Source organism: Notamacropus eugenii, chromosome 2 (genome assembly GCF_028372415.1).
Source record: "Notamacropus eugenii isolate mMacEug1 chromosome 2, mMacEug1.pri_v2, whole genome shotgun sequence".
NCBI lineage: Eukaryota > Metazoa > Chordata > Mammalia > Diprotodontia > Macropodidae > Notamacropus > Notamacropus eugenii.
The window spans coordinates 190,224,525-190,252,101 of NC_092873.1; the positions used below are offsets into that span (position 1 = coordinate 190,224,525).

General features: G+C 38.4%; 1 protein-coding gene across 1 annotated transcript in view; it reads right to left on the reverse strand.

The window, feature by feature from the left end:
- The window catches only part of METTL24 (methyltransferase like 24), a 175,440-nt gene that overhangs the window by 60,288 nt on the left and 87,575 nt on the right, over positions 1-27,577 (reverse strand). Inside the window, exon 4 of the mRNA XM_072643044.1 lies at positions 23,838-24,066. Coding sequence (XP_072499145.1) covers positions 23,838-24,066 — 229 coding nt within the window. The remainder of the gene's footprint in view (positions 1-23,837; positions 24,067-27,577) is intronic.

Sequence of the window (27,577 nt, forward strand, 5' to 3'; positions counted from 1 at the left end):
GTTTCCTCATCTGTAAAATGAAAAGGTTGGACTTTTGTAATCTCATCCAGCTTAAAAGCTATGATTCCCATGATATCTGTGAAAGATGAATAGTCTTCTAATCTGGGTAACATAATTAGTCATATGACATAATACTTTGCGATACAGTCTCCTTTCTCCTAAATGTAGTCATTTGGGCTTTACCCTTCTTGACCATATAGGTTTTTAATGTAGCTTCAGTGTCTAAATAAAAGTGCAATTCTTTTTTTTCATCATGTCTCATTTATCCTTCCAACAATATAATGCACTTTTGTCTTTTATTGGTTTTAAAACAATAGGAGGAAGCAATTTTCAGTTATTCCCTTTTTCTAACACTTCCTTTAAACTGAAAGAATCATGGATGGAGGCAGGTGAAAAATTACTGGCCCACAGGGTATAGAAGGTTATTAATCAACAGTCCTCTGGAGTGTGATGCTACCAAGCTATACCATATACTAAACAGACGGTTAAAGAGGATAGTCTTCATTTTCTGACTCTTAAATGCAAGCATGTGCTGTAAAACCAAATTGACATCTGTTAGGAGGCTTGTCACAGACGATTTTTCCAGCAGAATCCAGAATATATTAAACCTCAAAATAAAACTTGCTACTCAAAGGCTGCTTTACATAATTCCTTTTAATGGTGTGCCCTGAGCCTCCTGCACTGCTGGTAAGAAAGAATTTCTTTTTTAAAATGTTTCATTATCATTTTAATTGCAAAGCAGTTGAATGCCACTCCATAAGAGGACATTTATTTTCTTAATCCCCTTGTGCTATATTCTTAACCAAAAAAGGCAAATCAAAGTTTCTTTTCCAGTGAAGAAATATGCTTTTTTCTCCAATGCTCCCAGTGATACTGTGATCTCTTTGTTCCAAACATCCAAAGTCTCTTATTTGGTTTTGTTTGTTGATTAAACTTGGAAGGCACAAAGAACCTTCACTGCTATGCTCCAGGGGCAGAAAGACTTCAGGTGGGAACATACATAATATACTCAGGCAGACATTTTCTGGATGTCACCAGTTATTCTCACCAGACTGCTGAAGGGGCATTACTGTCAAAAAGGGGTTCACTGGACTTGCTGTAGCTAACATAAGTAAAGAAACTAAGTCTGTTTGTGGACCTGCACGACCCAGCAAATCTAAGGTATGCTTCATGAACTTGCCATCAACCAGTCCATGGTTACCTTAATAGGAAAAAAAAATCTCAAAGGAGAAAACTGTATGATTTCACACAGAAAAACCCCAAATCATGGGTTATTAGAACTAGAATGAACCCTAGAGGTCATCTAGTGCTTGGGTTCTTAGTTTGGGGTTAATGAACTTGCTTTTCCAATACAGATAGGTAGATAAGCTAATAGATAGAAATATATAAATAGGTAGATAACTATATTTCATTGTAATTATAAGTCTATTTTCTTTTGTGATTTAAAACATTATTCTGAAGGGTCCCCATAGACCACTAGATTATCAAAGAGGTAGACTGGTCCATTACACAAAAAATTAAGAACCCCTTATCTAATCTATCTCCCTCATTTTACAGATGAGAAAACGGAGGCCCAAGATCATGCAGATAGTCATGGACAGAGCTGGGACCAGAATATGGATTTCCTGACTTTCAATCTAGTTTTCTTTCCATTACTCCAGGCTGCCAAATCACACTGTCTTCTGTAGGATCTCATTCTCAATACAAAGAGGGAAACTGAAGATTATGTTAAAAATTAAAATAAGCATTCAATAACCATTTACTAAGCACTTACTGTGTGCCAAGTACCGTGCTAGGGATAAAAAAAAAAAAAAAAAAAGCAAAACACAGACCCTGCCCTCAAGGAGTTTGAAGATTAATGGCAAATAAATGGCAAAAGATAGGGAGGAGCTATGGAAAGATAGGTATGTTAATGCATTGTTGGTGGAGCTGTCAATCAGTACAAGCAGTCCAGGAAGCAAATTGGAATTACAAGAATAAAGCGGCTAGAATGGCTGTACCCTTTGACCCAGCATTTTCACTGCTAGAAAGAAACCCCCAAAAGTTGTCAACAACAACAAAAAAGTCCAAACATACCTAAATATCTGCAGAAAAAATTTTGTGGTAGCAAAGAATTGGAAATAAAGTATGTGCGCAGAGACCGGGGAAACGCTAAACAAATTGTGGTACACACGTGTAACAGAATATTGCTGTGCTATAAGAAATAATGACTATGATAAATACAGAGAAACATGAAAAGAGTTACATGAGCTGATTCAAAATGAAATAAGTAAAGCCAAGAAAACAATATGAACAATGACAACTGCGTAAATGGAAAGAAGAACTACAAAATAATTGAAAATGAATGCTACAAAATTATAAGGAACAAAAGTTTGGCTCCAAAGAAGAGATATGAAAGGATGCCTTTCCTCACCTACTTGCACAGTTAAGAGGTCTATAGGTGAACACTGTATATTATGTGGTTTCTTTCAATATATTGATTAATTTAACTATTTTTTTACTTCTTCCTTTTTTTTTCTTTTTTAAAAAAATATTTGTTATTAAGGACAGCTCTCTGGGAGGGGAAAGAAGGAAGGATGTGGGAAAATCCAGGCAATATAAAAACAAAAGACAGCAATAAAAATCTATTTTAAAAATCAATATTTCGAATGATGTATTTCTGGAGCTCATAAGCTCAATCAAAACTACCTATCAAAAAATCCTCAAAATCCTCAGGAAATGACTTCCATCTTTCTTCTATGATAGTATATTCTTCTTAAGATCTCAAAGGAACAGCCTTTAACACTTCTCACAACATACGGCAGCTCTCTAGTTGAAGAAAAACTCTGAAAAGCTGTGAGCTCTTTCAATGACGTTAGCTTGTCTGTTCTCATAATAAGAACCTCAATATTCATACATATTTCATAGATGTCACAGACAGGGTAACCGGCAGAAGGGTGACAAGGTGACAGAGAATCAGTCCTCCTCTTGAGCCTGGAAGTCAAGCTCCTAGATTAGTGTGTCCGGGTGGAGAGGTAGCACATGAAGAAGGTCAGTATTCAAAATGTTCATTTAACCAATTCAACAAGCATTTATTTAATTCATTCTTTGTGAGGGATACTGTGCTACCTGCTAGTAATATAAAGACAAAAATGCAAAAGAAACTTACATCTACTGTACACATGCAGCATTTAAATTGTTAAAAAATGGAGAAATCACAAAAGACTTTGGAAAGGAGATGGTATCTGAACAGAACCTTAAAGACAGATCAAGAAACATAAAGATGGAGAGGGAGAGGGAAAGAAACGAGTCCATTCCAGGCTTAGGGGATGGATGGCTTATAAAAATTTGTAGAGACAAAGTAATATGTTGACTTTGAAGAATAGCTCATTGGTAACCCAGCTTGGCTTTAAAATTGAGAGTTGAAGGGGAACTATGTGAAATAAAGCTGGAAAAGTAAGATGGTGGCTGATTGTGGAGGGTCTTAAATATCAAAATGAACAGTTTCTGTTTTATCCTCAAGGCAAAAGAGAAATATGATAAAAGCTGTGTCTTTGGAATATTATTTTGGCATCTATGTGGGTTAGATCAGACAAGGAAGAGAATGAAAGACAGCAGATCTCCTAGGAAGCTAATTCTATACTTTGGGCAAAAGGCAACGAGTCCTGAATCAGGTGGTGGCAGAATAAGTGCAGAAAAGGGATTGATGTGAGGGGTGTTAAATATATGAAAGTGATTGGATTTTGATAAGTGATTATACAAAAGGGAGGTGAGGAGGGTGGAGAATGGGAAGAGTTTAAAATATCCATCCTTAATATGTGATTCATGGACTCCTTAACAGTCTATAGACAGATTTCAGGGGCAGTCTGTGAGCTATAATGGGAAAAAATTACATCTTTATATTTACTAATCTGTAACTAAAATTTAGCATTTCCTTCAACTATTTCAAAACAGTATTCTGAGAAGCAGTCCATAGATTTCCTCAGACTGCCAAAGGGGTTCATGACCAGAGTAACGGAGCATTAAGAACCCTTTATCTAGAACAAATTCAAAGTTGCAGATTTAGGTAGCTGGGAGGTGTCCTCAATAGAAATGAGGAAATGTAGAGGAAAAAAGGTTTAGAGAGGGGCAAGATGATTTCATTCATGAACATGTTGAACCTGACAGGGCAGTCAAGTGGACATGTCTAAATGTCAAGCTAGTAATAAGGGACTGGGGTTCGAGAGAATAATTAGGGCCCAGTACATAGATTTGAGAGACATTTGCATAGAGATGATAATGAAAGCCATGACAGCAGATGAGATCATAAAGGAAAAGAGGAGAGAGAGAGGGGAGAGCCCAGGACTGAGCCTTAACAAAGAGGGAACTTGAAGCACAGAATCCTCCCAGCTCTCTAAAAGCCAAGAATGGTGCATGACTGGGAGCAGAAAGCATGATTCTGGACACAAACTGCCCAAAACACCATACATCAATAGTTACAGAAGGAAATATTGAGAGAAGAGTCCATGTATCAAAAAGTCTAAATATTTACTCAATCCTGGAAAAGATCAGAGTCATTATAATCTGTTTTCTGTATAGACTTACTAAATATTGTCTTTTTATAATAATCTTTTAATCTCAAAGAACAAAATACCTTCTTCTCTACTTTGTATACATCACAATTTTCCATGGGTTGAAAGGGTAAAAATCAAAACACATCTTCTAAATCAGCTTTCTGATGAGTTTCAGACTAAATGTATCTGTTAATTATGATGGTAATCTAACTCTCCTTCCCAAGATAGCTTGTCCTTAGGGTCCACAGTAGATTTATGAAAACTGAGAGATGTCTCAGCATTACAAATGGCAATTCAGTAGCATGAAAGACTCATTACACTAAATTGCCATTGGGTTATTTTTCAGAAATGCAATACCATTTTGCTTAAGCAACAATTCCATAGGATGGAGTCCCAGTGCATGGAAGACAAAAGCACAGATGTAACAGACTTTTGTCTGAGAAATTTGGGTACTTCTCCCCTCTACTCTAACTCCCTGTCCCAACTACATGTCCCAGAAAGAAGACTTTGGCAGCAGAATATACATGAGTTCTGAAATAATTTTCTCAGGGGCCTGTGTCAGATGCATGGGTATTACTGGATGCCAGACTGTCAAGAGGAAATGTAAAGAGGGATGGCAGTAGGTAGTCTCTCTCCATTGCCCTGGCCCACCTCTATGCCCAGCAAAGAAGTTACTGGTTTCTGTAACAGAGAAGAAGTCAGAGGGAATGAGATAGAATGCTGGTCCTGCCCATCCAAGGTAATGAGCTGAGGTAGCAGTATACAGAGGCAATAGGGATAAGAATTACAGAGGAATGAGAATTCTGTCACCCAGTGCAACTGTGTGAACGTCCAGCACCTTTCTATCTGTGTACTAGTAAAGTCTATGAATGCTACATATGGGGACTAAACTGGGATAAACGTTGGATCTTTCTAATTTGTAGGAATCCATTGTAGAGATTCTGTATCCAGGACTCTCTATTGAATTCTCTGATTTAGGGGAATCCACTAGAGAAAACTGGATTCTTTGCCTCTTTTTGTTTAAGGTTATAATTGTACTGTGTGTTCTTCCATTGTGTTTCTTATGTAGATCAGACCAATTATTTTTGAGAAAACTTTTGTACTGATATCTGCTATATGGAATCCTTTACAAGTATTGGTATTAAGACTGATATGAGAAGTATGGATTTTGTCTCCCTAAATACAGTGTTTAGCTCAGAAATGATTTTTTATCTTTAGTTTTTCTGTTTTTTTTTTTTTATTTATTTGACATTCATTTTAACAAAATTTTGGGTTCCAAATTTTCTCCCCTTCTATCCCCCCCCCAAACACCAAGCATTCTAATTGCCCCTATGACCAATCTGCTCTCTCCTCTATCATCCCTCTCTGCCCTTGTCTCCATCCTCTCCTCTGTCCTGTAGGGCCCGATAACTTTCTATACCCCTTTACCTGTATTTCATATTTCCTAGTGGCAAGAACAGTACTCAACAGTTGTTCCTAAAACTTTGAGTTCCAACTTCTCTTCATCCCTCCCTCCCCAACCCCTCCCTTTGGAAGGCAAGCAATTCAATATAGGCCAAATCTGTGTAGTTTTGCAAATGACTTCCATAATAGTTGTGTTGTATAAGACTAACTATATTTCCCTCCATCCTATCCTGTCCCCCATTACTTCTATTCTCTTTTGATCCTGTCCCTCCCCATGAGCGTCGACCTCAAATTGCTCCCTCCTCCCCATGCCCTCCCTTCCATCCTCCCCCCGACCCTGCTTATCCCCTTATCCCCCACTTTCCTGTATTGTAAGATAGATTTTCATACCAAAATGAGTGTGCATTTTATTCTTTCCTTTAGTGGAATGTGATGAGAGTAAACTTCATGTTTTTCTCTTGCCTCCCCTCTTTATCCCTCCATTAATAAGTCTTTTGCTTGCCTCTTTTATGAGAAATAATTTGCCCCATATAACTTCTCCCTTTCTCCTCCCAATATATTTCTCTCTCACTGTTTGATTTCATTTTTTTAAGATATGATCCCATCCTCTTCAATTCACTCTGTGCACTCTGTCTCTATGTGTGTGTGCGTGTGTGCATGTGTGTGTGTAATCCCACCCAGTACCCAGATACTGAAATGTTTCAAGAGTTACAAATATTGTCTTTCCATGTAGGAATGTAAACAGTTCAACTTTAGTAAGTCCCTCATGACTTCTCTTTGCTGTTCACCTTTTCATGCTTCTCTTCATTCTTGTGTTTGAAAGTCAAATTTTCTTTTCAGCTCTGGTCTTTTCATCAAGAATGCTTGAAAGTCCTCTATTCATTGAAAGACCAGTTTTTCCCCTGAAGTATTATACTCAGTTTTGCTGGGTAGGTGATTCTTGGTTTTAGTCCTAGTTCCTTTGACTTCTGGAATATCCTATTCCATGCCCTTCGATCCCTTAATGTAGAAGCTGCTAGATCTTGTGTTATCCTGATTGTATTTCCACAATACTTGAATTGTTTCTTTCTAGCTGCTTGCAATATTTTCTCCTTGACCTGGGAACTCTGGAATTTGGCCACAGTGTTCCTAGGAGTTTCTCTTTTTGGATCTCTTTCAGGCGGTGTTCTGTGGATTCCTTGAATATTTATTTTGCCTTCTGGTTCTAGAATCTCAGGGCAGTTTTCCTTGATAATTTCATGAAAGATGATGTCTAGGCTCTTTTTCTCATCATGGCTTTCAAGGAATCCCATAATTTTTAAATTGTCTCTCCTGGATCTATTCTCCAGGTCAGTTGTTTTTCCAATGAGATATTTCACATGATCTTCCATTTTTTCATTCTTTTGGTTTTGTTTTGTGATTTCTTGGTTTCTCGTAAAGTCATTAGCCTCCATCTGTTCCATTCTCATTTTGAAAGAACTATTTTCTTCAGTGAGCTTTTGAATCTCCTTTTCCATTTGTCTAATTCTGCTTTTGAAAGCATTCTTCCCCTCATTGGCTTTTTGAACCTCTTTTGCCAATTGAGTTAGGCTAGTTTTCAAGGTGTTATTTTCTTCAGTATTTTTTTGGGTCTCCTTTAGCAGGGTGCTGACCTGCTGTTCATGCTTTGACTGCATGTCTCTCATTTCTCTTCCCAGCTTTTCCTCCACCTCTCTAACTTGATTTTCAAAATTCTTTTTGAGCTCTTCCATGGCCTGAGCCCATTGAGTGGGCTGGGATACAGAAGCCTTGACTTCTGTGTCTTTGCCTGATGGTAAGCATTGTTCTTCCTCATCAGAAAGGAAGGGAGGAAATGCCTGTTCCCCAAGAAAGTAACCTTCTATAGTCTTATTTCTTTTCCCTTTTCTGGGCATTTTCCCAGCCAGCGACTTGACCTCTGAATATTCTCCTCACACCCACCTTGCCTCCTGATCCTCCCAGCCAGCACTTGGGGTCTGAGATTCAAATGCTGCTTCCCAGCCTCAGGGCTTTGGGTGGGGGCAGGGCTGCTGTTCAGTGTGAGATTAAGTTCAGGTGCTCAGGTGGGGGCAGGGCCGCCTCACGAGCTCAGTTCCCTCAGGGGCTTTATGCAGAGACCTTCAACAATGGATCCAGGCTCCTGCCTGCTTGGGGAGCCCTGGTCTGCCACTGCCTCAGCTGCTGCCTCCCGAGGGGGCCTGAGTTATGGGGGCACCCCACTCCCTTCTCGACCCGCCAAAGAGACCCTCTCACCGACCCCCATCACCTGTGGGTGGAGGGACCTGCGCGACCGCTGGAGATCCCATCCCTGAAGCCTGCTCGGATCTGCTTCTCTTGGTGCCGTGGGCGTGGCAGGGCTGTACTCGGCTCCCAGTCCCAGCACCCAGTCCGCGGTGCGTAGGACCTTTTGTGAGAGGTTTGCAGGTCCCTCTGGAACAGAAATATCCTTCGCTCCACTGTTGTGTGGCCTCTACTGCTCCAGAATTCGCCGTAAGTTCCTTTTTACAGATGTTCTGTGGGTTGTGGGTTCGGAGCTGTGTGTATGTGCGTCTTTCTACTCCACCATCTTGGCTCCACCCCCATCTTTAGTTTTTAAACAGACTTATATTGCTTGCTTTACTATGAGGTCCTTGTGGTCTTCAGGTCCATAGGATAAGGTTATAATGAAATAATCAACTGTAAGTGCTCAACTTCTTTTTATAGGAGCCTTGCAACTTATTGAGGGATCACCTGGACCTGTTCTATTTCTGTTCATACTAAGCTAGCTTATCCTACTGCTGATTCAGTTTGAAATTCCATCAGCATTGCCAATGCAATGGCAAGGATCCACAGGAGGAAATTTTAAGTTAATTGTGGCATAGGAACCCAGAGAAAATTTGCCTGGACCTCTAGGGGGAATCACCTAGAGTACAGAACTCCTGGAGAAATTTCAGTATGCCTTGTCGTAGGAAAGAATATCCAGAAATTTTGTCCAGATACAAGTTAGGATAGCCCTATGAATCGAGAGAAATCAGTAATGAGTTTTCATCCAGGATAGTTTGTAAAAAGGTTCAATCTTACATCCTAAATCTGTTTAGGGAGGGCTCCACATGCTCTGGAAAACTCTGTGGGAACTGGGTTTCTTTTCTAATATAAAAGTTTGATTTTCTTTTCCTTTTTTCCCCTCTATTGCCTTTGAATTGGGAAAGGCCATTTTAAGCACCAAAAAGAACTTAAAGTGCTAAGCAACCAATAATTTTTTACAAACTTTTGAAAATGTTCTTTGTTGAATCTGTACCTCTCTTTGTTTGAGGGCAGTTGTAATTTTTACCTATACATGTGGAATTATATGAGACTTGTGCTATGATAAGTATTTTGATATTCTTTTCTGTATGGTTCTTGATTGGGGATATAAACAAGGTGCTCAAAATACACCCCAGCCAATTTGCCAAGGGTGGCACATTTTTAAATAGCAGAGAAAGTATAACAGGGGACTGTCTAATAGGGACCTTTGAGCCTACAAATCTGTTTAACCTGATATGAATCTACAGGAAAGCTTACGGTTCCTGCTTCTAGAAATATGTGATGGCAGATGATGGAGGAACTTGCCCTCTACTTCAGGGCATGTGCAGATATATTTTCCTTTTTCCAGTCTGCTTACTGTGTGATAATAAAAAAGCATGTTAACTGACTGATGAACCAGAAATGAGCATGCATACAAAAGGCTCTACTGGAGAAATTACATCTCTCTGTCTCTTGAATGGTTTGAAGTAAGGAAGAAGAACTGATATAAGTACCCAGATGGACTGAAGGGTGGCCATGCCAGTTGCCACTGTCTCCTAATTAAAGTTGCCATGTGGCCTGTGACCATGATGGCCCTGCTGTTTCTTCTGTCCCTCCTGGGTTCATGTCTTCCTGATCTTAGGTAAAGAAGCATTAGAGATAGAATAACCTTGTGAGCTTTGAAAAGTTGGAAGAGTCATCAAGGGTCTTGTGATGGGAGTCCATGGCAGAAATCGCTGCACCCATCACAGCCCAACCAGGTGAGGAGCCAATGCAGTCCAGTGACCCAGTCCAGCAGTGAATCCAGTAACTGAGACACTGAGTTACAAAAACCCAGGATCAACTTCTCTTCCAACTATGACTCATTCAGAAATAAACTTGGTGGCAGGAACATTTGTAGTATTCACATGGAGCCCACTCTCCCCAGGGACCAAAGAGGCAGCAGGGAGAGCATATCCTAGTTTGGTAACAGGGAATGTGTTTGTGCTTCTGTTCTTGCTAATCTTTTCTAATTTTATTTTTTTATTTTGTTATAATTTAATATTTTTATTTTCCCCCCAATTACATGTAAAAACAATCTTTAACATTCAGTTTTTTTTAGATTTAGAGCTTGAAATTCCCTCTGTCTTTTCCCTCCTCCCCTTATTGAGAAGGCAATGCAATTTGATATAGGTTATACATGTGCAGTCATCAAAACGTATTTCCACATTAGTCATGTTATGAAAGAAAACAGACAAAAAAAAAGAAAAAGAATGCAGAGAAAAGGTATGCTTCAAATTGCATTCAGACTTCATCAGTTCTTGCTTTTACAGATGGATACTTGCTCTACCCTCTAAATAAATGTCTCTTTGTAAAAGCTAATGGAGGTGAACTGCTTTTTGATGATATCAAGGGGTCTCTCTCTTAGTCATTGCTGGCAAGATTCTTGCTAGACTCTTCCTTAACAGGCTGATCCTTCACCTGGAAGATGGTCATATATCTGAGAGCCAGTGTGGCTTTAGAAAGGGTTGAGGAACAGTCAATATGTTGTTTGCTGTCCAATAACTCCAGAATAAATGCCAGGAGCAGAACAGAGGTCTGTGTACAACATTTGTAGATCTGACAAAGGCCTCTGACACTGTTAGTTGTGAGGGCTTATGGAAAATTATGTCAAAATTTGTTTGCCCAGAGAAATTTATCAGTATTGTACGTCAATTTCATGATGGCATGTTTGCCCAGGTTCTGGATAATGGACAATGCTCTCATGCTTTCCCAGTCACCAATGGAGTGAAACAGGGCTGTGTGCTTGCTCCCATGTTTTTTAGCATAATGTTTTCAGCCACGCTGTCAAATGCTTTTAATAAGGATGAACACAGCATCAAGGTTAACTACCATACTGATGGTAAGTTCTTCAATTTGAAAAGGCTACAAGCCAGGATCAAAGTGAAAGGAGCACTGGTGCATGATTTTCTGTTTGCAGATGATTGTGCACTCAATGGAGCCTCTGACGCTGAGATATAACAAAGTATGGATCAATTCTCTGCTGCCTATGCTAATTTTGGCCTAATAATCAACACCAAGAAAACACAGGTGCTCCATCAGCCATTACCACACCATCCATAGGTGGAAGCATCAGTTACAACAAATGGAGAAGTTTTGAATGCTGTGGATACTTATCTTGGTAGTGTACTTTCCAGGGACGTACACATTGACAATGAGGTTGACACATGCATTTGCCAGAGCTAGCTCAGTGTTTGGGAGGCTCTGAAGAAAAGTTTGGGAGAGAAGAGGTAATAGACTGATTACCAAACTGAAAGTCTACAGAGCCGTTGTGCTGACCTCATTGTTATATGCTTGTGAAACATGGACAATCTATCAGTGGCATGCCAGGAAACTGAATTGCTTCCATTTGAACTGTCTTAGGAAGATTCTGAAGATCACTTAGCAGGATAAGGTACCAGACACTGAGGTCCTTGCTAGAACTAAACTGCCAAGAATTCAAACTATGCTTCTTCAGAGAGTGCAACTCCGATGGACTGGTCACATTCGAATGCAAAATGTACGCTTGCCAAAAAGACTATTTTATGGAGAACTCGCATGGGACAGGTGATCACATGGTGATCAGAAGAGATGATACAAGGACACTCTCAAGGTCTCTCTCAAGAACTTTGGATTTGATTGTGGGACATGGGAGACCCTGGCACAGGACTGCTCAGCATGGTGTGCCCACATCAGAAAAGGTGCTGTGCTCTATGAGCAAAACAGAGCAAAGGAAATGTAGGATGAGCAAATTTGGAGTAATCACCTCAAATATTTACATGGACTATCTGTGACCAATCTGTAGTAGAGCATTCTGAGCTCATATTGGTTTGATCAGCCACAGTCGGACACACTGAAACTTCTCTTTATCATGGTGATGTCATTTTTGTTCTCTTCGAGAATGAAGGACAACAACCAACCAACTCATTAAATGATACTAGATATTGATAAATATTCATAGATGTTAATTGACACTGACAAATGACATTGTGTCAGTAACCAGTGATTGATATTGAGAGGAGCATGCTGGAATGAAAGCTTGAGCTGATAGCACAAAAAATATACTGCCAAGTCCTCAGGATTACCCCCTAGAATTCTGAGAGGAAGGTTCAGTCATCCTCCAGGTATCCAAATCACTAGTACAAGTAGGAGTTAGGAATTAGGAATCTCAGACTCTATAATGGTCCTACAGATTTTTACCTCAAGCATGTGAATGTTGTTTCTTTCACTCTGAAGTCAGTGATAAGGAGATTCTTTCCTGTAGGGAGCAGGGAAAACTGAGATGATTGTTATTTCTGACATAGTATCTGTAACTTCATCTTTATTATGCTTTTGCCTAATCTAATTAAACTACTTGCTAAATCATTAAGGCTTGGTTCAAAGCCTTGGAGTGATAGTCAGATGGAAAGTTAGAAGCAGAGGGACCAGTAGGTAAAAATGAAAGGGGAGAGATTGATTGACGCTACACTCAATGAGAGATAAAATGTAACATTGGGGGTGGAGCCAATGAATGACTGACAGCCATCCTAGACTCATTGACAGCTTTAGTGGACAAAACAGTTAGTTACATACTCCCCCAGCACCACCTAGTGGTTACATACAAAAGGAAGACCTAAAACAAGGAATCTAGATACATCCAAAAATTGCCTGAATGGGTCTAGAAAAATTACTCAGGCAGCTTTATTTCCTACAGTGTTTCTCAATATGATGTGAATGTACATGTGTTTATCACAAAACTTCCTTCCTAAACACTGGCTTGAATGGAATGTGTCAATAAATATTAGGCTTTTAACAAATCTAGTTGGTTTATACTCAGTTTCCCTGGAGTAGGAGTGACATCTTTACTCCGGCCCACAATCTCTGGCTTCTCACCAAACTCCAGGATTGGGGCTATAAGATTTCAAGGTCCCTGATGTGACTTAGTGCAGAAGAGGATTCTCAGTGATTCTCACAGCCTCTGGGACTTAAATGGATGAATTAGGATTCTTCCCACAATCCTCCCCAAAACGGGAGTTTGTATTCAACCTCCAACTACTAAAGAAGCTTTCAGCTGAGTATATGGGCAATATCATAAAGACCATGCCCTGTTAGTTTTAACTTTTTTTTTGGCTTTAACTTGGAGTTCACCTATAAGCCAAATACTTATGGTCAGTGGAGGAGTAACAGCTTAGGGAAGTCCATGGAGATAACCCCACGGAGGGGGACAACCAGCTCATGGGTGAAGACCATGACTACTTTTACTTCAAGGGAACAAGGACCCAGCAGCAAGAAATAGAAAGAGAAATTCCGTTTAAAATAACTGTAGACAAAATAAAAACAGTCTATCTGCCAAGACAAACCCAAGAATTATATGAACACAATTACAAAAAACTTTTCACACAAATAAAGTCAGATCTAAACAACTGGAAAATATTAATTGCTCATGGGAAGGCCAAGCCAATATAATAAAAATGAAAATTCTACCTAAGTTAATTTATTTATTCAATGCCATACCAAACTACCAAAAATTATTTCATAAAGCTAGAAAAAAATAATAAAATTCATCTAGAAGAAAAAAAGGTCAAGAATATTACAGGAATCAGTGAGAAAAAGTGCAAAGAAAGGTGGCCTAGCAATACCAAATCTCAAACTATGTTATAATGTGGCCTGAAACTATACCTAAAACTATTTTGTACTGACTAAAAAATAGAGTGGTAGATCAGTGGAGATTAGGTACACAAGACATAGTACTCAATGACTATAGTAATCTACTGTTTAATAAACCCAAAGACTATAGTTTCTTGGATTAGAACTCACTGTTTGACAAAAATTGCTGAGAAAACTGGAAAATAGTATGGCAGAAACTAGGTATACACCAACATTTCACACCATTTACCAAGATAAGGTCAAAATGGGTAACATGATTTAGATGTAAAGAGTGATAGCATAAACAAGGGAGTTAGGAAGCACTAATCATCACCAATCACTGCTCTCAGGATTTGGTAATATCTACCATTATAACAGCAGGCATTTGCTGCTTAGGAACCTTCCTTTTGTTAAAGTAGGGAGAGAATGGAGGCCAGGTTTAGCATCCTCCAGCATTCCTGTGCACCCTAATAATCATCATCAGGCCAGCCAACATAATAACCCATTCAAACCCATGTTTGGCTAATCTGACACAAACAGTGTAGTTATATTGATGAAGAGAAAAAGGTCTCTCTTTTTCACATTTATATGATCCATAACTATTTACGGGCCCCCTGTCCAAAACTGCATTGTATATGGCCCGAGGGGCAGCTACAGTTGAAAGTGTACACAAGAGTCTGAACTTGAAACGACAGGAGGAATGGCAAATTAGGTAGTTCTCTCTTGTCCTAATTTGACAAACAGGAAAGAAATCCAGTTAAGATGTCGCCAATCTCCCTAAGTATAAATTCCCATAAGCCTTATTATACATAAGCCTTATTATACATAAGCCTCTATCATACAAAGTACATTGTGGTAAATTCACAACAGTCTAGGGAATAGCCCCTCCAACCCAATTATTCATTCCCTATCAAAATCTCAGTGAAATTGTTCTTCACCTATAAGGCAGAGAACAACAGTCCTGTACCATTCCATCTAGAGACTTCTCTTGACCTTCAGCTTCAGACAAAACTATGCATTAAATTTCTTGGCTGGAATTTGGAGGTAGATAGTCACTTCTAGAGAAGAAATCTACAAAAGTTTTTTGGGATTGGCTTTGTTTTTGAGCATATGTGCCTTAAAAATGAAAGAAAAGAAAGTTAGTTTCAAAGGTCCACCAGACACTTCATTCTAGTTCATCCAAAAATCTGAACACTCTGAGTTAAGTATGGCATGTGGCATGATGGGATCAGTTAACAAATCTGAATGCACTATGCGCAGTTTAGACAGATCATAGCTAACATTGAAAGTAATGATTCCACATTGACCAAACCGGATTGTTTAGTGTGATGACAGTCAGTAAATATAGAATGAAGAAAAACAAAAATGATTGATGGTCGTAGCATCCGTCCAACACAAAGCTTCAGGTTCCACATTTCTAATCATATTCTGGGAAAACTCTCTCAGCTCAGTTACTACAGCAACAGGCACATATTTAATCATCCCAAATAACGCTGAGTTCAGGTATTTATTATTCCCTGACAGGTTGGGTTTCTAGTTCATATGTTTCTGTTAATGCAGCAACAAAAGCTCTGTGCCTTGGAAAGATTTTGATCTATAGTATGAAGTCTAAAATGTTAAAGAAGCAATGGCAAAGTGTTATGAAATAGCTTACCAAAGGGAAGAAAGTCAAATGCGTCACCCTCTCAATAGGTAACCAAATAATTATTCAAGCCTCACTCTATGTGAAGTCCTCATGAAAGTCCTATTTTGATGTCTTCTTGTGGTGTGACAATGACCCTGATTGTTCAAAGGCTATACCGTTGAGCATAATTTCATACCAGGAGGCAGATTCTTTCTGGTCCTCATAAGTGGGAAAATCTTCCATTCTGGGAAGATAGGTGATAGACTGTATAGATGTCATCTGAGAATCAGCCCACTTGAATTCAGAGAGGTTCATTCACAGGGAGATGAAATGTCTGTTCCCACTCAGCAAAGTTCTAAGCTGTGTTGTCCTGATTGAGGGGTATCAACTAGTGATAGGTAGCACAGGAGATAGATTGGACGGAAAAAGATCCAAGTTCAAATCTTGCCTCAGACATTTACTAGCTGCATAACCCTAGGTAAATCATTTAACCTCTCTTTAATACGATTTCCTAATCAGAAAAATGGGGATAATAATAGCCTATCTCCCAAGGTCATTGTGAGGATCAAATGAGACAGCATTTTGCAGATCCTAAATTCTATATAAATGCTAGTTGTCTTTGCTGTTTTCATTGTTATATCTAACCTGGCTCCAGTCCTCAGGCTATTCTTCATAATTTTCCAGCCAACTCCTTGCCTTCAGCCTGTTTCCATGTATATGACTGAGCTCTCTTCCTACTTCTTTCTAGTTGTAGAGTGGCATAGAGCTCCGGAGCGGGAGTCAGGAAGATCTGAGGTAAAATCTCCCCTTTCCCTTACTAGTTGTGTGACTGTAGGCAAATCATTAAACCTCTGTCTGCCTCAGTTTCCACCACTGCAAAATGGGGATAATAATAGCAACTACCTCTTGATATTGTTGTAAGGATCAGATAAGATAATACTTGTAAAGTTTTTAACACAATATCTGACAGATATTGTTATTCAATTTTGTCATACTCTTCATGACTCCATTTGGAGCTTTCTTGGCAAAGATACTGGAGTAGTTTGCCATTTCCTTCTCCAGCTCATTTTACAGGAGAAGAAACTGAGGCAAACAGGGTTAAGTGACTTGCCCATGGTCACACAGGTAGTAAGTGTCTGAGGGAGTGAGGCAGCAATTCAAATTATCTGGAACTGATTCCTGAAATATCTAGAAAAAATGACAGGGAAAGAATCACGTATGCCTCTTCCCAGAGAAAGTTTTGTAATCCCTTCTACCCTTGAAAGCCAAGATAGAGACTGTATTTTATTCAGTAGACAATAGGGTACCATTGAAGATTTAAAAAAAAAATCTCTAATTATATTTCATGTTTTTCTGTTTAAGATTTATAGTTTAAGAAGATACTTAAGAAGATATCCAGGATGTGGTAAGAAGCATAGAGTGGAGGGGCCAGAAACTAGAGGAAAGGTTAGTAGGTTATTGTAATAATCTAGGCAAAAAGTTATTAAAAGCCTGGACTAGGATAGTAGCAGTAGAAATGGTGGAAGAAGGAGGTGGAGACGAGGTATATTGTAATAGTCCTAGAAATGCCTTTGTTCCTTTAAGTACTACCCATATTTTTGCATAAATTACTCATCACTAAACACCTAGCTGGATCTAAAGGGAAAAGTGGGGGGGGGAGAGGGGAATCTATGCAAAAAGAACTAGATTTGTTTCACTGTGAGCATAGGTTAGTCAGGCCAACAAGGAAAAATTCCTGAGAGAAAAGAAAGCTTACTTTATACTTGCTTTCCCTGAAAGAATCCATTTCCTGTTCATTAGTGTTTATACACATGTTAGAAAAATGGAAACAAACACTGCTCGCTGCAGGCCACAAAACAAATTTCCCCTTTTATCTAGCCCCAACACAATTCCTAGTGAAATTCTCTTACCAAGGGATTCTTTCTATAGCCAAGACTTTTTTTAAAGTGGTACTGACATATTTCTAAAGACTCTCAGTATCTTTAAATGTCCTTAAGAGGAAATTAGCAGTGAGGAGCCAACACAGACCTGCCAAATCTCACTAAGGTACTGTTGTTAATAACGCTTTAGGAGAAGCAACTGACCTCTGGAATGTAGACAATCCCTTTAACACAGTGTTCTTCATTCCAAGTATGATCATAGGTTTTTCTGAAGTTTCACAGACAGAATTTTCTTAAGGATTCACTTCTCTTTTTGAGAATAAGGATTTGACTACATTATAGTTCCCCACAAGTTAAACATACAGCCAGATTATGAGTGGGGATTAGTCACAATGTGATTTAGCTAGCCATATCGACGGGTGTATGTATAGTGTGGTGTCTAAATATATAGAGATGCTGTTCATTGGTGGCATTATTACATAAGATCTGAGGACTGATCTGTCTCTCTAGTGAGTAGAATAAGGGTTGGACTGGCAGGGCAGGAGCCTCACTGGAGAAGAGGCAAGTGGGATCTAGGACCAGAGATGATGGGCAATGTCCCTACTGATCTCCAAGAGGATTATCGGGCTAGAACTGTATCTCTCTGCCATCCCTCAAATACCTCTGGTCTAGGGATATGAATCTGGGTCCATAAGGAAAGACACTTTCCTAATCCCACTCAAAGGGGAGTGTAATCCTTAGTTTACTTAGCAGCTTAGCTTTTATCCCATCAAATGCTAGTTACCCAAAAGGCTACCACGAAGAGCAAGTAACAGGTTAAACCTGTTTATCCAAATCAAACAGAAAACAGAAATTGGAGTTCTTCAGATTAGAATAAAACAAAACATATATAAGATTAAATGGACTCAAACTGGGAGTAAGATAAGGTCTCAGGAAAAAAAAAAACAATCTCACCCAAGAGAGGAGCATTATTAGCTCCAAATGCTAAAGGTCAAGAGATGAAATGGGACCAGTATCCTATAAATGTCTGCCATTCTGGGGCTTCCAATGGCCTTTCCAAAAATTTACACTTCACCTCTGTCTCTCAAGTGCCTCCCTCACGATGTTCTCTTGAGGTTTCTCTACAGCCAACTGAGATAAATCCCTCACAGCAGGTACAGAGTATCACATTCAGCAATCTCTCAACCAACCAAAAGTCATATTTCCCTATGAATACGCAACACATAGCACAGAGCTATCCCTCTTTCACCTTACCTGTGAGAGAATAGATACTATAAAAATAGTAATAATAATAGATAACATTATATAGCACTTTAAGGTTTGCAAAAGTTTTACATGTTATCTCATTTGATCCTCATAATAACCTTGCTAAGTAGATGCTATTATCAACCCCATTTTACAGAAGAGGAAACTGAGTCTCATCGTGGTGAACTGACTTAACTAGAGTCACATAACTAGTAAAATATGTCTGAGGCTATGTTTGAACTACGGCTTCCGTGAGTCCAAGTCCAGTGCTCTATCCGCCATTCCTCCTGGCTGACTGAGGTTGTAGAGGAAAACCACAGTGTAGTATAAAGAATACTCCTTTTGAGTCCTAGATATATCACTACTAGCTGCATAACCCTGGGTAAGGCATTTCACTTCTCTGGACCTGAGTCTTCTCATCTGTTAAATTTATTTCTTTATCTGTGTATAGGCTGTTCCCCCTGATGAAGCAAGCTCCTTGAGGGCAGGATCTGTTTCACTTTTATAGTTATAGTAGTGTCTAGCATATAGCAATTGCCAAATGAATGCTTTGTTATTTGGTTGATTTGATGGATGATCTGTGATCTTTTTTTAAAGATATTCTGATATCTCTATTCCAATATAATTTATTTCCTTTTGTAATCCTAAGAACTTTATTTTGTGCATTTAAAAACATTATCCTGAGAAGGAGTTCTGTTGGCTTCCACAGATTGCCAAAGGGTTCTATGACACAAAAAAGGTTAACAACCCTTGGACTATTAGATCTCTAAGGTCCTTTTCAGGTCTGGCATTCTATGAGTCCTCTGTTGTTGCTAAGCTGTTCAGTCATGTCAGACTCTTTGTGACCTCATAGGCCATTCCATCCATGGGGTTTTCTCAGAAAAGATAGTAGAATGGTTTACCATTTCCTTCCCCAGTGATGAAAACAAATAGCTATTAAGTGACTTGCCCAGGGTTACACAGTTAGTGTCCAAGGTCAGAGTTGAACTCTGGTCTTCCTGATTCCAGAGCCAGCACTCTATCCATTGAGTCAGGATTAGGTTATTCAGTGATAAAGTGGGATAAAGTGTGGGTATCATCCAAGAATCCATTTTAGACTCTCTTTTTCATATCTACAATATTCTTTCCCTTGGTAATCACATTAGATCCCATGAGCTCAATTATTATTGCTACATAGATGCCTCCCATAATATCTATATATTCAACAGTCTCCTAAACTGCAATTCCCTATTACCAACTGCCTACTGGACATCTTCATGTGGATGTCTGGGAGGCATACCAAACTCAACATGTCCAAAATGGAGCTCATTATATTTCTACTAAAACCCCTCCTTCTTCTAAACTATGCAGTTTCGTTAAGGGTACTCAGTTACTCAGATGCATAACTTTGGTATCATACTTGATTCTTCTCTCTTCCTCAGTACCCATATCCAGTCAATTGCCTCCTCATCAATCCTACTTCTACAATCCATCGGAACCCTATTTTATTTTCAGTCAGTCTCTACCCTCCAGCCTTCAGCACCTCCTGCCTAGGCTGTTGTAATAGCTTCCTAATTTGTCACCCTGTATCCAATTTCCAATCCATCCTCTACACAGCTGCCAAATTTATTTTCTTAAAACACAAATTTGACCATGTCGCTCACCTACTCAAAAATTTTCAATGGTTCCCTATTATCTTTAGGATGAAACATCCTCAGCCTGGCATTTAAAGCACTCTGCTGTCTTGGGGCTGCTTCTCTATAACGTGAATAACCAATATTCCATCTCTTACCTTCAAACTTTTGGTCATGTCAACTCCCATATGTCTGACATATAGTCTCTGGTCCCTTCTATCTTGTAAAATCCTTCAAAGCATAGATCACATAGATCCCCTACCTCCTCCTATACAGGGAATTTCTTCATCTCTATCCTATCTTTCTCCCCAGTTATTAGCATTCTCTCCCTCTTGAAATTACTTTGTATTACTTTGCATATACTTTCTGGTTATTTACCTGTGTAGTTGTTATTGCCACCCAGTAGAATGTAAACTCTTTGAGGATAAAGGTGGTTTCATTTTTATCTTTGTATCTCAGCACCTAATACAGTGCTTTGGACAAAGTAGACACCTAACAAATGTCTGTTGAAAGAAATTTAATTCAGATCAAAAGAAAACATCAAACATCATTTTAAATACCTCAACCTGCAAACCATTTATCAAAACCATAAAGAGAGCTAATCAAACTGATTTGCAAGTATGCCCAAAGGGCTATAAAGCTGTGCACATCCTTTGACCCAACAATACCACTACTAGGTCTTTATCTTACAGAGAGTGTTAAAAAGCAAAAAGGACCCACATGTACAAAAAGATTTCTAGCAGCTCTTTTTGTAGTGGCAAAGAATTGGAAATTGTGGGATGCCTGTCAATTGGGGAATGGCTGAACAAGTTGTACTATATGAATGTAATGGAATACTGTTGTGTTATAAGAAATGATGGGCAGGTAGATTTCAGAAAATCCTGGAAAGACTTACCTGAACTGATACAAAATGAAGTGAGCAGAACTTTGACAGACTTAGCTCTTCTCAGTAATACAAAGATCTAAGACAATTCTAAAAGACTCATGATGAAAAATGCTATCCATATCCAGAGAAAGAACTATGAAGTCTGAACGCAGACTGAAGCATACTATTTTCTCTTTTTTGTTTTTCCTTTCTTGTGGTTTTTCCCTTTTGTTCTGATTCTTCTTTCACAACATGACTAATGTGGAAATATGTTTAATATGATTGTACATGTATAGCCTATATCAAATTGCTTACATCTTGGAGACAGAAGAGGGGAGGGAGGGAGAAAAAAATTGGAATTCAAAATCTTGTAAAAGTGAATGTTGAAACCTATCTTTACATGTAATTGGAAAAAATAAAATACTATTAAGTGGGGAAAATAGGTTTGCCTTCCACATTTTCTATTTAACTTTTCAAAAAAGGGATAATGAACAAAGAATAAAGTCAAAATGAAGATAGTATTAGAGCGAGAAGGGCAAAGATACTGTGTCATACAGAACCAATAATCAATCCCTGATTCAACTAGGGTTGAATGTAGTGTACAATTTAAATATCAATGACATAAAATAAGGTAACAAATAGCAAAAATGAGAGGCAAATGATTTACCTAACTTCTCTGCCTAAATCTTACAGTATACATGATGCTGAAAAGGATTCAATGCCTTTGTTAAAAAGCTTATGCATATATATACATATATATATATACACATATATATATACATATACATACACACACACACACACACACACATATATATATATGTATATAATATATATAGCTTTCAGGCAGACTAATAACTTTAAAGATCCTTTTCAATTGCATTTTGTTGCTGACAAGATTCAACTTTCCAAGAATCTGTAATGTCATCAATGAGGCTACTCTTTCCACACATGCAGATCTAAACTCTACTTTACTTTTGGTTGATTGTATTTGACAGTTTTTGTGACCAATAAATTAACTTGCTAGCTAGGCTGGTCCTCAGCAGATATGTGTCACCAGGCCCATATTCAAAGCCTTCCCAGCTTGGTATAACCTCCTGGAGGCTTTCCTCCCCACACATAGTCTTTAAGGAGCTCAGGGTCACCTCCAAGTCCTAATGAGGCACCATCATAGCATTTGAGTGGGGAACATGAAAAAAACCAGTATTTAATCACACTGAAAAAAGCAGAGCAGATCTTTGAAAACTGGTCTGTAAATAGTTTCAGCTGTCTTAAAAGAGAAGTATTCAAGAAAGCAAAAGGATGAAAAAATAGAAAAGCATTAATAAAAGCAGAGACCACGAAACCAAAACAGTTTTAACACTTGCTCTCACATATACCACCTCCCTGTTGGATAAATGCTCATTTAACAAAGGAAGCACATATCATGCCATGTTCTAACTTCCGTGAAATCTCTGCCCTGGAGTGACTGGACTGTGCCAAGAAAAGACTGGAAATTAATCACAAAGCTACTGTTGTCAGGGGAATGAATTTCCATGGTCTCTGCCTATAGAAGACAATAGCCTACACCAATTATTTTCAAGAAATAAAGTACAAGGGCTAGACGGATTTATTTTTCCATCATCCATCCAAAAGAAAACATTTACAAGGATTAGAGGTTCTGTGTACCATTATGTAAACTTTGCCTCACATGGTATATGCATTGTGTCAATCAAATCCTGACATAGTTCCTTTACTTCAAAAACATGGAAACCTCAAATTGACTATATCCCAACACAGAACCAACTATGACAAGATGTGAAATTAAGTATGATGGCAGAAAAAAACAAATACAGAAACTGATATATGTATCATATCTAACTGTAAAATTTAAGTTAACAGCTTAACTGAAATGTTTGCTTGTTTTTTCACCTGTGCCAAAACTATTGCTCTGGAGTCTTCTCCCAATACCCTAGGCACCACAAAATACCACTTATGTCAGAAACAACCCATTCTATGGCAAAGGCCCTCTTCATATTTGCTACACCTTCATGACCTGAAACGTTGTCACTGGAATCTTTTTCATAAGGAAAGGGTATGGGTAAGTGAGGAAAAGTAAATGGGTATAGGCTGGACCAGAGGACCACTTGAGGTTCCTTCCAACTTTGATCAGAACAGGCTCCATGGGGAGTGCAGGTGGGTAGAGCACTGCGGTTGGAATTAGGAAGACCTGAGTTCAAATCCAGCCTCAGACACTAGCTGTGTGATCCTGGGCAAATCATTTACTTGTCTGCTTCAGTTTTCTCAAGTATAAAAGGGGAATAATAATAGTATATTCCTCACAGGCTTGTTGTGAGGATTAAATGAGGCAATATTTGTTAAGTACTTAGAATACTGCCAGTTACATAGTAGGCTCTTAATAAATGTTTGCAACTTCCTTCCTCAGAGAGGCAAAAGGATTTGCCTAAGGTCATATAACTACTTATTGTCAGAAATAAGATGCAAATCTCAGCCTTCTTGACTTCTAGTCCAACACTCTAAGGTGCTATGCAGTCACATATTTAGGACTGTAAGTGATGCTGAATAACTGGATAATTCTTTCATAGATTTATGGTTTATTTTCCTTTTAAAAAAATCTTATATACTAGTAGATACCATACACACAAATTCTCAGGTTTCCTGGGAGAAGCTAAAAGAGTGAGCCACTTCTCCCAAAATACACCTGGGAACTGCATGTCATGACTGATTCTGACACAAAGGATGTCACCATAAAATTAAATGTGGAGTTCTGACCTTGTTGTGTCCAAATTCATTCAAGATGGTTCCCAGTTTTTTCGTGTTGCTATGCAGTTTGTGAACAGCAATGGCTGGATGGGGATCCCTCCAATCAATGGATAGGCGGTGAAACCAAAGATGTTGACTCTCCTGCACATGAGCTGATTTAATACTAGGATCAAAACGATGCACTTCGCATCCATCACTGGCCATGCTCAATTCAAAGTGTGTATCTTCATTTCCCAGTCTATTTTTTTAAAAAGAAGGAAAAATGTTTTTAAAATTTTAAATATGTGTAAATAAGACAATTATTTTTTTCATGATAAATATTTGCTGAATTTAATTTTTACTGCATCTTTAAATTAATCTCTCTCCTACTATTCTCCTAATTGAGCAATTTTTTAAAAACCCTCAATACATATCTACATAGTCTCGCAAAACAAATCCCCACATTAGCCATGGACAAAAACTCATGTCTCTTTCTGCAATTTAAATTCATCAGTTCTGTTAGGAGGTGGGTGGCATGTTTCGTCTTCATTCCTTTGGACTCATGATTTATCATAACATGAATCAGAGTTCTAAAGACTTTCAAAGTTTTTTTTAATACATTGCTAAGATTGTTCTTAAAAGAAGTCTTTAAAAGATTTGCTCAACAGATGCTGAGCATATTCTAAGCAGCAATAACTCCATCTAACGGAAAAACAGTCAGGTTCCAATTAGTGTGAATAAAGAATCTCCAGAAATGGTTGTGCTATTTGAATTCATACTGTATACTTCCACTGGGCTGGAACAAGCTACCACATATAACACAATGATAACTTTAAATAGTAGCATTTCAAATACACGCAACCATTTCATGGGATTCATTAACTGCGTTAAACAGAGATCTGGCTGTGTTCTATAGATGAGCTGGTAAGTCCCAAAACCTGCATGTAGAATGTTAAACTATAGCTTGGTGTAAGGGGAAAAGCATAATAGGTTTGTCCTCTTGTCCAGACTCTGTCACTAACTGGATGACCCCGTGTAAGTCACTCAATCTCGCAAGGTCACTTCTATAAAATGGAATAGACCTAAATGACCTTGAAGGCTCTTTGAGCCCTAATAGTCTATGAGACCATAGCATCTGGCTCTACCAGGCTGCTTGGGATGGTGGGTGTTTTCTTGGAAAGTCAATATGTGACAGTAAAGTATGTATATACAGAAAGTGGGAATGTTCATGGAAAATATGTTTGTGTGTGTGTGTTGTGTATCTCCTTGAATTCAAGCAGCAAAAGAGATACTCATATAAATCCAGGGGTGGGGGTAGGAAAGCATCATCAATGAACATTTATTTAGTACCTACTAGGTACACTGCAGTGTAAGGCAGCACATTTGTATATTGTAAACAAATATAAATTCCTATGAATTCACAATTCCCACAAGAATCTTGCATTCTTATTGGGACAAAAATTCAGCATTCTATTCACTACAAAATTTGGCATAATGGATAGAGTGCTGGCCATGGAGTCAGGAAGATGACAGTTTTAATCCTTGTCTCAGATACTTACTAGATCTGTGACCCTGGCCAAGTGGCTTAACAACTGTGAGCCTACATTTTCTCATCTGTAAAATGAGTATTGTAGCAAAATCACCCACTTCACTGTGTTGTTATGAGAGTTAATAAAATAATTAATGTAAAGTGCTTTAAAAAACCTTAGGGGACTGTAAATGCTAGCTGTTATTTTTATTGTCATCATAATTAATTAATTCAAATAACATTTTGAGTGAAGTACAGAAATATGCAATTAGCCAGAAAAGTGCAACAAAATCTTATCATCATAATTTATGACCTCTCCACTCAAAGCACTATAACTAGATATGATTCAGGAAAATCCTAAAATTTATGTAGACAGGGACATGGATCAAAATAGAAGCCAGTTTAACAAATATATGTTACTCTGAATCCACTAATTCAGAACTTACAACAGTTCAAATTCACACAAATAAAGTATTGTTTTAAATCAATTACATAAGACCTCAAAACTATTTAAGCAGCTTTGTTTAAATAAAGCGAGTCCTCAGCATTCTTTCCTCCCTCTCATTTTTAGCACCCCAATTCTGTTATCTCCACCTGTTGTTTATCTGCCTTCCACTTCCCACCTATCTTTTCCAATTATACCTGACCAGAACTTCAACCTCTGTTATATCTCCACCTCATCTTTACCTTTTCCTAATCCTGCCAGGTTCTAGCATTCTCCTAATAGTCTGAGCCCAGCATATAGTAGGTGCTTAATAAATGCTTTTTAATTGTTGGTTGATTCCTATACCTTTCCTACACCTTACTTCTATGACATCCAGCACTGCCATTACTACCACTTACTCTTTTCCAGGGCTCTGGTGATGTAAAGCCCTAATACTCACCATACATCCCTTTCATTCTATCCTCCAGTGAAACTGGCATATAAATACAGGTACCTGCTACTACAAGATGGCTTGCTACAGGCCACATATACAAGATAAAGTAAAAAATGTGACCTAGCAATGAGAAAGCTATGACTTTGCCCCTTCCACCTAACTTTGGTGTTTGCTCAGAGACATTTGCATGGCAAGACTCAAAAGGATTTTGAGATCCTGGAAAAAAACATGGTGACTTAAACACACATAGCTCTGTGGGATTTCTTTTGACAGAATCCCCTGAAATGGTTTGGGAAACATAGGTTCTCTATAAGTGAATTAAATAGGAATTGAGGACTTTCTAACCCTAAGTCAAATAGAGGCATGGGGCAAGAATGTTGAATGAGAAAGATCAAAAATCAGACTTAGTTTTGTCCCCGGGGGAACTCTGCCTATGGCTCAGCACCATCGCTATAACTAAAAAGCTTTTAGTCTACTAGGAACATGGAGAGGATTTCTATGTGCCACACTTTAACAGAAAAGAACAAAGATGACTGGCATGTGCCCTAAAGATGTGAAGTCCAAAATTGGTAGTAGAGAAAATATCTGCAATCACAAGACCAACAGAGCTCACAATCTAATAGAGGTTACATGGGACTAGCAGGAAGCAATATCTATGTACCCTACAGAGATGAAATGTTTGACAGAAACTTGCACAAGAAGCCAGTGGGGAATAAGCCTAGTATAAATAGCCCTATAACATTACCAGAAGATAATGACAGTTCTATAGTATTAGATTTAGAGAGAATGAGTTACACTGATCATATGTACCCTTCAGCACAAGTTTCTTAGGCATATCCATTCTTCCCTATAATGATTTGCATATTTGTGGATGGGTAATGCCCCATGTTTATGAGGGAAATATTTTACTACTCTTTTTTTCACTATATCATTTCATTAAATGAATGCTTTTGTTTTGAATGAATTGGTCTCATCTGGTTTACTGGTAAACCCATTATGGGGGACTGTAGCATAAAAGTATATTTTATTTTATTTTATTTTTTTTAGTGTATATAGGCCTACTGAGTACCTTGAATCTCAGATAATTTTGCTGAGGACCTCAGGTGCAAGGTACCCAGGTGCTACGAAGTTATAGCAGAAGCCAGAAATGATAAACCAAAGAGTGAATTGTCAGTAATAGACTGCTCCACTCATGAGAATTTTTGGAATGCATCTTGCATGTGTGCTGTGTGTACATGTGTACGTGTGTGTGTGTGTTAAAATATGCTGAATCCAGATAAACAAAACATTCCTGTTGCAAGGCATTCTCTCAGGCACAGAACTGTTGTAGCTTCATTTGAAATATCACTTTAAAATGATTCTTA